Raw genomic sequence first — 12,406 nt, forward strand, 5'->3', positions numbered from 1 at the left:
CTCTGTTCTCAGGAAGCTTACGTTCAAATGCGAAAGACAATATGCAAATAACTAGGAACATATAAAATATACATATGGATAAGATGGAAGATAATCTGGTAGAGGAAGGCATTAAAATTTGGGGAGACCAGGAAGACCTTCTACAAAAGCTGTGCTTTTGATCCTGGAGGTAAAAGGGAACACCCTGAACTCAATGAAGTGGGGTGGGGTAACAGGGCAGATCCAGGGGATACTACTGTAGCAAAAATCTAGAAAAGAGAGTGACCAAAAGGAAAAGTTGATTGATAGCATCCTAAGTCTTTCAAAATGGTCTTGGATCGGAGCAAAATACAGTGAGTCTTTCACAACATGAGTATTGTGGGAGGGTTATACACAATGATACACATGTGGCCTGTGTTGAATTGCTTGACTTCCTAGGGAGGGTGGGTGGGAAGGGAGGAGGGGAGAGAATTTGGAACTCAAAAGTTTTAAAAACAGATGTTCAAAAACAAAAAAAAAAAAAGTTTTTGCATGCAACTAGAAAATAAGATACACAGGCAATGGGGTGTAGAAATTTATCTGTCCCATCAAGAAAGGAAGAGAAAAGGGGATGAAAGGGGAGTGGGGTGACAGAAGGGAGGGCTGACTGGGGAACAGGGCAACCAGAATATACGCCATCTTGGAGTGGGGAGGGAGGGTAGAAATGGGGAGAAAATTTGTAATTCAAACTGTTGTGAAAACCAATGCTGAAAACTAAATATGTTAAATAAATAAATTAAATTAAAATTTTTTTAAAAATGGTGTTGGATCATTGTATCACTGAGAAGAGCTAACTCATTTGGAGTTGATCATCATACAATATTGTTGTTGCTGTATACAATGCTCTCCTGATTCTGCTCATTTCACTTTGCATCAGTTCATATAAGTCTTTCCAGGTTTTTCTGAGAGCATCCTGCTCATCATTTCTTAAAGCACAACAGTATTCCATCATAATCATATACCATGGTATGTTTAGCCATTCCCCAATTGATTGGCATCCTCTCTCTCAATTTTGTTTCTTTACCACCACAAAAAGAACTGATATAAATATTCTTGTACATGTAGGTCCTTTTCCTTTTTTTTCAATCTCTTTGAGATACAGGCATACCACTGGCATTTGCTGGGTCAAAGAGCACATACAACAGTTTTATAGCATTTTGGGCACAGAGCCAAATTGATCCCCAGAATGGTTGAATGAGTTCAAAACTCCACCAACAATCCATTAGTGTCTCAATTTTCCCACATCCCCTCCAACATTGGTCATTTGCCTTTTCTGTCATATTAGCCAATCTGATAGGTGAGGAGTGTTACCTCAGAGTTGTTTTAATTTGCATTTCTCTCATCAATCATGATTTAGAGCATTTTTTCATTTGACTATAGATAGCTTTGATTACTTCATCTGAAAACTGTTCATATCCTTTGATCATTTATCAATTAGGGAACGACTTGTATTCTTATAAATTTGACTCAGTTCTCTATAAATTTGAGAAATGCAGTCTTTATCAGAGAAACTTACTGTAAAAATTTTTCACAGTGATAATTACTGTTTCCCTCTATCCTATTTTCTCTGTTTAACCTTCTCTCTCCTTTCAACCTATCTTCAAAAGTTTTGTTTCTAACTACCACCTCCCCCAATCTGCCCTCCTTTCTATCAGCACCCCAGCTTTTCTCATCCCCTTCCCTTCTCTTTCCTGTAGGATATGATAGATTTCCATACCCAACTGAGTGTGTGTTATTCCCTCAATGAGCCAATTCTGATGAGTTTCAAGCACTCACCTTTACTTCACACATCTTCCACCCACTGTAAAAGTTCTTTCATGATTCTTTTATATCAGATAGTTTACCCCATCCTACCTCTCCCCTTCCCCTTCTCCCAGTGTATTTCTCTTTCTCAGCCCTTAATTTTATTTTTTAGATACCATCCCATCTTATTCATCTCATACCTGTGCTATCTATGAATACTCCTTCTAACTACCCTAATAAAGTTCTTAGAAATTACCCATGTAGGAATATAAACAGTTTAACCTTATTGAATTCCTTGTTTTCCTTTTTTTGTTTATCTTTTTATATTTTTTTTGAATCTTGTGTTTGAAAGTCAAATTTTCTATTCCATTCTGGTTTTTTCATTAGGAATGCCTGAAACTACTCTATTGCTTTATATATCCATTTTTACCCTGAAGGATTATGCTCAGTTTTACTGAGTAGGTGATTCTTGATTATAATCCTAGCTGTTTTGTCCTCCGGAATATTAGAATCCAAGCCCTCTGATCCTTTAAAGTAGAAGCTGCTAAATCTTGTGTTATCCTGACTGTGGCTCCATAATATTTGAATTGTTTCTTTCTGACTGCTTGCAATATATTCTCCTTGACCTAGGACCTCTGCAATTTGGCTATAATATTCCTGGGAGTTTTCATTTTGGGATCTCTTTCAACAGGTGATAGGTAGACTCTTTCCATTTCTATTTTGCCCTCTGCCTCTAGAATACCAGGGCACTTTTCCTTCATAATTTCTTGAAATATGATGTCTAGTCTCTGGTGCTTTTTTTTTATCATTGCTTTGAAGTAGTCCAATAATTCTTAAATTATCTCTCCTCGATCTGTTTTCCAAGTCAGTTGTCTTTCCAAAGAGATATTTCACATTTTCTTCCATGTTTTTCATTTTTTATTTTGTTTTATTGTTTCTTGGTGTCTCATTGAGTCATTAGCTTCCACTTGCCCAGTTCTAATTTTTAAGAAATTATTTTCTTCAGTGAACTTTGAACTTCCTTTTCCATTTGGCCAATTCTGTTTTTTAAGTTCTTCATTTCAGTGGATTTTTGTGTTTCTTTTACCATTTTGTCCCATTCTGTTTTTTAAAGTGTTATTTTCTTCAGTATTTTTGTACCTCCTTTACCAAGCTACTTTTCATGATTTTCTTGCATCACTCTCATTTCTTTTTTCCAATTTTTCCTCTATCTCTCTTACTTGATTTCAAAAATCCTTTTTGAGCTCTTCTAGGAATTCTTTTGGGGCCTGCCACAAATTCACATTTTTCTTTGAGGCTTTAGATGTAGCAGTTTCGACTTTGTCTTCTGAGTTCATATTTTGATCTCCCCTGTCACCATAGTAACTTTCCATGGTCAGGTTCTTATTTTGTTATTTGTTCTTTTTTCCAATCTATTTCTTCACTTTTAATTTTATGTTAAAGTTGGGTTCTGAGCCTGGGGCAGAGGGGTCACTGTACCAAGCTTCAGGTTTTTTGTGTAGCCATTTTCACAGCTAATTCTAGAGGTCCATAAATTTTTAGTTCCAACAGGAGATGACCTAAAGAGAGGTGTGTTTGTTACTCTCCTGGCCTGTGCTCCAGGTCTGTAAGTGACTACAACCACTCTTTTTTGCCCTGGAAATGTGACTAGGTGCCTGCTCCCTTGTAGTCACAGATTTGGTGTGCTTCTCCTCACCCCTGTGACCCAAGATAGTGACCTAGATGGATCCAAGGTCAATGCAACAGAGTCCTGCATCCAGTGCCAGCAAAGGGAGCTCCTCACCATAAGCTGAGAGCTCCAGAAGCCACTGCTGCTGGCTGCATTGCCCCTATAATACTGCTATGTTGCCAGGATGTTGCCTACTCTGGACTGTGCTCTGCTCTCACCCTGCCAACCTTCTAAGTTGTCCTGGGCTGGAAAATTGTTTCATCCCATCCTTTTGCTGGTTCTGCCACTCCAGACTTCATTTGAGACATAATTTTAAAGTCATTTGGAAAGGAATCTGGGAGAGCTCATATGAGTCCCTTCTTTTTCTTTCCCATCTTGGCTTCACCCAAATCTTGATGGGGAATTCTTAAAAAAAAAAAATCACAGTGAGTCATTTGTACAGCTTAGTTTAGCATAGGAAGAGTAACAGGGGGATCTGCAAAGAAAAAGCACAGTGGCATTCAGGAAAAGACTCTCCACTGGGGCAAGAGGAGATCCCAATGCCCTATCAGGCGACCACCAGCCATACAGGAGTACTTCAATGGAGACAGGTACAAACTGTCAGCTTTGTTGCCTACCACCCAGTTATGAGACACAGATCCAATGTGGTCTAAAAAGGGGAGCTGCTCTCAAGGTGGCATTCCCAGGCAGAGAGGCCCTAGGCAGTGTACCACAAAAAGAGGAAGTCGAGAAGCCAGCAGCAGCAGTAGTGTAGGGCAGAGCACTGTCTCATTTCCAGTATCCAGCCCAGCAGGAATAACCAGGGCAGAAATCCCAGATCAAAGAGAAACCTACAATTCTGATGCTCTGAACCAGCAGAGCATTCCAGCTGGCTGACAGCAGCTAAGACCAGCAGCTGTTTACTCTTGCTCAGACAAAAACCCAGGTCAGGAACTTGCAGAGCTCAGACCAGGAGAACAGGTGCCAGCCTTTGTCCTGGGTCATTTCACTTTGGGAACACAAAAAGCTTGCAAATCACTGTCCCTCAGATCCTGGAATAACATGCAATACCCCAAGAAAGCAGCAGCAGGACCAACTCAGATTGTCCCTCAAGAATTGCCATAAAACCCAGCCTTAACAGCAAATCCAAAGTCAAGAAGTAGACTAGAGAATGATCAAAGGGGAAAAAAAAGAATCCTGCCATAATGAGCTATTATGTATCAGGGAAGTTAGGAGGAGAATGGCTCCAAAACTTCTATAAGCAAAGCCTTACACAACATGAAATACAACATGGGCAAAAATTCAACTAGAATTCCTAGAAAAGATAAAGCAAGAATTTTTAAGGTTGTTTTTGGTTTTTTGGTTTTTGGTTTTTTTTTTATAAATGAGATGAGAGGGCTTGAGGGAAAAAAATGGAAAAGAAATGATAGCTATGGAAGAAAGAATTAAAAAGGGAATAGAAAGCTTCGCATGAGGGACAAAATCTTATCTAAGCAACAAACTCCCTAAAAATGAGACTAGATCAAATGGAAACCAATGACTCCATGAGGCAATAAGGAATATTAAAACAAGGTCAAAAGACTGAAAAGACAGGAAAATGTAAGACACCTCATAACAAAAACAATTGCCTTGGAAAACAGCTCAAGGAGGAAAAATTAAGAATTAATTATAACTATGAAAGTCATAAGCAAAAAAATAAGAGCCTAGACAGCCTATTTCAATAAATCCTATAAAGAAAACTGTTCAGATCTCTTAGAACCAGAGGGTAAAGTGGAACTAAAAAGGATCGACCAGTCACTTCCTGAAACCCCAAAATGAAAACTCCCAGGAACATCATAGCCAAAATCCAGAACTTCTAGATCAATGAAAAAATATTGCAAGTAGCCAGAAAGAAAAAAATTCAAGTACTGAGGAGCCACAGTCAGGATCACATATGATTCAGTGGCTGGTGGTTGTTGTCCTTTGTACTCGAAAAAGACCAAAATGACATCACTATGTTGGGGTCAGGGTACAACGTGTCCAACTGTGGCTGATCAAACAAATACGAGCTAGGAATGCTCTGCCACAGGCCAAGCATAAATAGTCCACATGAACATTTGGAGTGGAGATGTCTCTAAATATATGCATCTCATATTTCTCTTGAGTTACCGCATTTCTGCTTTGCTCAAAAGTACAGTAGCTTCTTTGATGCGGGCATGCCATGCTGGGTAGTCCTTTGGCAGTGTCTCCCATGTCTCACAATTGATTCCAAAGTTCTTCAAAGAGACCTTGACAGTGTCCTTGTATTTTTTTTTCTGCGCCCTATGTGAGTGCTTGCCTTGTATGAGTTCCCTGTAAAATAGTCTTTTAGGTAAGCATATGTTTGGCATTTGAACAATGGCCAGCCTATCAGAGTTGTGCTTTCTGCAGTCGAGTATCAATGTTTGGCAGTCCAGCTCAAGAAATAACGTCAGTGTCCAGTACCTCATCTTGCTAAGTGATCTTCAGAATCTTCCTAAGACAATTCAAAGGGAAGCAATTCAGTTTCCTGGCATAGCACTTGAATTTTGTCCAGGTTTCACAGGCATACAATAAGCTCAGCACAATGGCTCTGTAGACCTTAGTTTGGTAGGCAGCCTAACACCTCTTCTCTCCCAAACTTCCCTTTGGAGCCTCTCAAACACTGAGCTAGCTCTGGCATTGCATGTATCAACCTCATCATCTATGTGGATATCCCTGGAAACTATACTGTCAAGGTTAAGTGACCTTGTCCACAGCATTCAAAATTTCTTCATTTGCTGTAACTGATGGTTCCACGTAAGGATGGTGCAGCGCAGGTTGGTAGAGATCTGTTTTCTTGGTGTTGTCAAGCCAAAATTAACACAAGCAGTAGAGAATCAATCCATGCTCTGTTGCATCTCAGGCTTAGAGATGAGCAAAAAGTCACATACCAACTCTCCCTCCACTTTAATTATTTTTCAAATTAAATAATTACAATCAGTGCAACAGCTGACCTTGATGCCATATTCATCCTCATTGAAGGTATCAGACAACATCACTGAAAGCGTCATGCTCAGAAGTATGGGAGCAAGCACACAGCTCCATTTCACTCCATTGGTGTCTGGGAAAGGACAAGAGCGTTGTCCATTATCCAAAACCCATGCAAGCCTTCGTGAAACTGATGTGCACTACTGATAAACTTCTTAGCAAACAAAGCTTTCCATGATCTTCCAAACTTAGTGCCTACCACTAGAAAGTAGTAGAGAATTCGGAATATGATATTCCAGAAGGCAAAGGATATGGGATTACGGCCAAGAGTAATTTACCTAGCAAAACTGAGTATAACATAACATGGGAGAAAAATGGACCTTCAATGAAACCAAGGGATTCCAAGTTTTTCTGCTGAAAAGACCAGAGCTGCATAGAAACTTTGATATTTAATCATACATGTCAAGAGAAATATAAAAAGTTAAACACGAATGAATGATAAAGGACTAAACAAGGATAAACTGCTTACATTCAAATGTGGGGAGATGATACACGTGTTTCCTCTGAGCCCTATCATCAGGATCATAGAGGGAGTTCTATTAGACAATGCCTGGGAGAGGTTCTATTATGTCTTAATGATCTTGGAAAAAAAACGGAAAGGGTTGGGAAAAGGAACTCACTGAAGGGGGAAGTAGAGAGAGGGAAAGGAAAGGAAGGTTAGGGGAAATTATCTCACATAATCAGGGTGTGCAAGTAGACACCAATACCAATAAGAAAGAGGATGGAGGAGAGTGGCTAATACATGATCCTCATTCTCAACTGATCAAAAGAAGGAAGAACATACACAGACACACAGTTGGGTATAGAAATACATTTCATTCAGCAAAGAATAGGAGGGAAAGGAGAGAAGGGGGCAGGAGAAATTAGAGGTATGGTAGATTAAAGGTAGGATTAGTATTTAGCAAATAATCTTAATGATCAAGTAAATTAGTATTCAGCAAAACAAATTCTAAGCATGTACAAAAATATTTTTGGCTCTTTTTGAGGTGGCAAAGAATGGGAATCTGAAGGTTCCCCATAAATTAGGGAATAGATACAAGTTACAGTATACAAACATAATGGAATGCTATTGTGCTGAGCTCTTAATCAGTGTAATGACAAAAATCTATGCTACTTACTTCCTGATAGAGAGGTGAAGGATTCAATGCAGAATTAGAAAAACACTTTTTTGGACAAGGCCAATGTGGAAATTTGTTTTGATTGACTAAGTGACTATACATGTTTGTAGTGGGTTTTCTTTTTCTGGGTCTCATTTGGCAAAGGGGGAAGGGGGAGATTTTAGCTCATTAAAAACAAATAGAGAACAATGAATAAGCACAGGCAGAAATAAATAAAAGACAGACTTAGATAGATAGATAGATAGACAGATACAGATAGATAGACAAGAGAGATGTTGTTGATAGATAGATGAATAAAACACATCATCAGTAACTTCAGAAACCTTGGTTTCACTTGAATAATGAGGTGAGAAGCCAGATTTCAGAGGGTTTAAACAGTGAGAGGAGAAGTAGAGGCACTGATTGTAGTATATAGCTTTCTCAAGGAACTTAAGGGATGAGATGGCTGTCAGGGATAGTAGGATCAAGTGAGAGTTTTTTTTTTTCCTTAAGGACGGTGAAGACACATTTCTAAGATACGTAAGAAAAAGATTCAAATTTGTAAAGAGCCATTCCCTAATGGATATATGGTCAAAGGAAATGTTTTCAGAGGAAGGATTTTTTAGAGGAAGAAATTCAAATTATCAATAGCCATATAAAAAAATACCCTAAATCATTAACAGAGAAATGCAAGTTAAAACAATTCTGAAGCTCCAACTCACACCCATCAGATGGCAAAGTTGACATGGAAAAAAAATGCCAAACATTAGAGGAATTGTGGGGAAACAAGTACATTAATGTGGTGTTGGTGGAACTGTGAATTCATCTAGCCATTCTGAAAAGCAATTTGGAAATATTTCCCATAAGTTAATCAACTGTACATACTCTCCAATCCATTGAAACCAATATTAATTACACCCCAAAGAGATCAAAGAGAAAAAGGGCCCATATGTACAAAAGTATTTATGGCACCTCTTATTAGGGACAAAGAATTGGAAACTGAAGGGGTATCCATAAACTGGAGAATGGCTAAACAAATTATAGTATATGAATGTGAGAGGATACTACTGTAACATAAGAAATTATAAAGACAGGGCAGCTAGGTGGCACTGTGAGTAGAGCACCAGCCCTGCAATAAGGAGGACCTGAGTTCAAATTCAGCCTCAGACACTTGACACACTTACTAGCTGTGTGACCTTGGACAAGTCACTTAACCCCAATTGCCTTGCCTTCCCTCCTCAAAAAAAAAAAATGATAAAGGGAATGGTTTCAAAGAAACCTGGGAAAGAAGCACAATTTATAAAATACCATTATTGTTGTTTTCTGATTTTGATTAATTCCAAGTAATAACTCAGATAATTCTGAAATGCTTTAGAGCTGTAATCAATGCAATGACCACCATGATTCCCAATTCATGATGAAGCATTCTACCTACCTCTTGACAGAGAGGGCAGAATGAGCCTTTTTATTTTTTGACATGGCCAATGGGGGAACTTGTTTTGCTTGAATACTTTAGCCATGGTTTTGTTTTTCTTTCTTAATGGGTAGAGGAGGAGGGAAAAGGTGGGAGGGAGAAAACAGATTTTCACTGATTAAAATTAGAAATTGAATTGAATTTCAAAAAAGGATGGGGAGGCACAGACATATTTGTAGGCAGCATCAATAGACTGAAAAAGAGGGTGGAACTGATTAGGAAAAAAGGGAGGAATTTGCGAGAGACAACAGAAGTGATAAAATTCAGTGCCTCAAAAAATAGTAACAATACCTCTTTTCTATAATGCTTTGCAGTTTAGAAAGCATTTTTCCTAAAAAAGGGGAAAAACCCTGTGAGAGAGGTCATGCGAATATTATTATCTTCACTGTACAAACGAGGAAGCTGAGGCTCAGAGAGATTAAGTGACTTACCCATGATCATAAAGACAGTAAATGGCAGAGCATGTAAATATTATGCTATTACCTGTGTCTTCAGTGCTGGCTTTATAAAAATCTATTTTTCCGAGAGTTGTAAAGTATTTGTACTAATTCACCTACACTTTACTCCCAGTTCACTCTCCTGTCTTTTCAACCTTCTCAACAGCATCTTGCCTCTCCCTAAGGATAAGTCAACCCTGAGGCCTGCTCAATGACTAATACTAAGACTTGAAGAGTAAACCAATTACTTACGCCTACCCTAAATAATATTATCAATACAATAATGTGGTACTTTAAGATTTGTGAAGCACTTTACATACATCATGTGTTCAATTTTGGACATTTTGAGCCTAAAATGTCAACCGGACATCCGGATTTAGACGTCCAATAAGCAGTTGGAGATGCAATTCAGGAGATCAGCAGAGGTTATGGCTGCATAAGTAGATTTGAGAAGCATCAACATTTTGTTGTTTTTGTCATGTCTTTGTGACCCCATTTGGCGCTTTCTTGGCAACGACACTGGAGTAGTTTGCTATTTCCTTCTCCAGCGTGTTCCCATTTTACAGATGAGGAAATGAGGCAAAGAGGGGTTAAGAGACTTGTCCAGGGTCACAGAGCTGGTAAGTATCTGAGGCGAGATTTTAACTTCAGGCCCTGCACTCTATCCACTGTGACACCTAGCTGCCCCAAGCATCAGCATTTTGTTGAATTGACTCTGTTGGAGCTGATAAGATCATCATGTGAAACAATATAAAGAGATGACAGCCCAGCACCAAACCCTGTTGGATACCCACAATTAACAGGCCTAACCTGGATAAAGATCTAATAAAGGAGACTGGGGACTGGTCAAGTAGGTAGGAAAACCACAAGAGTAGCGTTCCAAAAACCTAGAGGGAAGAAAGCACCAAGGAGAGGAGGATGATCAACATTGTGTCAAAGGCTGCAGCAAGGTTAGGAAGAATGAGGACTAAGACAATGCCATTAGATTTGGCCATTAAGAGATTGTTAATAACTTAGAGAGCTTTACGATAAGTTAACTCACAAAGGAAAAGAGAAAGGAAGATTTAGAAAAAGGCAAGAAGAATGAAGAAGGCAGAGTGCTTAAGATATGGCAAAGTGAGTCAAAAAGCAACATTTGGGCAGAAGTAGTATCAGCAGGGTCAGGAAACTAAAATTCAGGACTGTTGCCTTATGTAGGAAATTTGGTCATTTTCGTTGCATTAACGCAAAAAATCTGTTATAAATTTTGTTTTGCGACAAAAACATCCATCTCATCTCTATTTCCTATGGTTTATGGATAAAAAAGTGCAGTGCATGGGCTGACGAAGTTTGGTCCTTCCCGGTATTCTTAAACTCCAGTGCTCCCAGGGTTAACTCAGAAAGGGAAGGAATGTGGGCTTTCCGAGGGCAGGCGCTGGCTTAGGTTGGTCTTTCCACGGAGGGGCGTGGCTCACTGATGGGGAGGCGGAGGCATCGTGCTCCAAACGCGGCCGCCCGGGCTTCCTTCGGCTCTTACCTGCCACACAGTCCTTCTGGAAGGCCACATCGTAGGAGCCGGGCCCCACGTGGACGTCGGTGCTGGTGACATTGGCCAGCGTTATCTCCCGAGGGGCCCGGTCGTACATTTTGGACTACGACTGACCACCCAGGGTCGGGGCAGCGGCGGGGGCGTGTCCAGGGCTTGGCGGGGGCGGGGAGCGCGGGCCTGGACCATAGAGGAGGACAACCCTTCTCCCCACCTCCAGGACCCCAGCCAAGCCCGCTCAGCTGGATGCACACATTCCGCCCGAAGACTTCCACCTTCCACGGGGCGTGCCAAAAAAAGCCACCACCACCCAATGCTTGTAGCCCCGCGAGGAGTGGCGAGCGGGGAAATTGCCGAAATCTCGCTTCCCGTCTTTCTCCGGACTTCCGGACTTCGACTCTCCTTTTTACCCTTCTTTGGGCGGGAAGCTGGTGAGAGGAGATAGCCGAAGGAAGAGGGGATCGGAAAGTAGGCGGAGTCAGGGACGGGCCCCTCACCTCCTGCCAACGCGCTCCCGAGGTGCGCATGCGTGCTTGCGCTCCTTCCGGTGCATGCGCATGCGCCCAGGCGGAGCGTGTGCGTGCTGCGAGCCTACCCAACCGTCCTACGCCAACCGTCTGTTGGTGCTTCTGCGCTCCAACAAGGCCGTGTGGGAATGGGAGCGCAAAGGAGTGAGGTCCAAGAGAATAGCGACCAACCTCCATCCGAGGGGCAGCCCAGGGAGGGGTGAAGGGGTGCAGAGGGGACTGGTCAAGCTCCCAGGCCCGCTAGGAAGAGAGGGTCAGCGCGATCAGAACTCGGCGTCTACCGAACTAGCTCAGAAAGGGACCGGAAGGACCGCTTCCCCTCCCCCACCGCCCCATCCGTCTGTGGTCCTCTGAGGCCCTCGGCTCAACCTGGCCCTCTGGAGTCTGGCCTTCCCTCGCCCGAGGTCCCGCATCCTCTGCCCTCCCTCCCCCATCCTCTGTCCTCCCTCCTCTTAAAATCCCACTTATTAGTTCCTCTCCCCTTCCTGATCCCCTCCGCTACTAATGTCATTAACTGGTACCTGTTTTCCCCCAAAAGAGTTCAAGCTTCCTGAGAGCAGGGATAGTCTCACTTTTGCATTTGCACACGAGGCTCATAGAGGACAATTGGCACCGTTTGTTGGTTGATCACTTCATTAAAAGGAATGTTTGATGCGCCCAACAGTTTATATCAGACCCGCTAGCCTTCCCAGAAACCCATTCTAATTTAGGAACGTTCTAATGGCTATGTCACACCTAAATTTGTCACCATTCCTTTCACCCCCTTACCCCAAGTTTCTACCCTTTCAGTCTAGACTGGGTAAGTCATGCCTAATGTAAATAAATTTATAATACTTTGTGCTCTAGTTGTCATCTTTCCAGCTGCCTTGCCAGAATACAGTTATATACCAACTGCACTGATTCTCACTAG

At 41.3% G+C, this 12,406-nt stretch overlaps 1 protein-coding gene across 1 annotated transcript in view; it reads right to left on the reverse strand.

The window, feature by feature from the left end:
• Window positions 1–11,432, reverse strand: part of STPG2 (sperm tail PG-rich repeat containing 2) — a 655,681-nt gene extending 644,249 nt beyond the window's left edge. Inside the window, exon 1 of the mRNA XM_036765397.1 lies at window positions 10,961–11,432. Coding sequence (XP_036621292.1) covers window positions 10,961–11,069 — 109 coding nt within the window. The 5' untranslated portion in view covers window positions 11,070–11,432. The remainder of the gene's footprint in view (window positions 1–10,960) is intronic.
• Between the last annotated feature and the right edge of the window lie 974 nt (window positions 11,433–12,406).

This window comes from Trichosurus vulpecula, chromosome 6 (assembly GCF_011100635.1).
Source record: "Trichosurus vulpecula isolate mTriVul1 chromosome 6, mTriVul1.pri, whole genome shotgun sequence".
Classification (NCBI taxonomy): Eukaryota; Metazoa; Chordata; class Mammalia; order Diprotodontia; family Phalangeridae; genus Trichosurus; species Trichosurus vulpecula.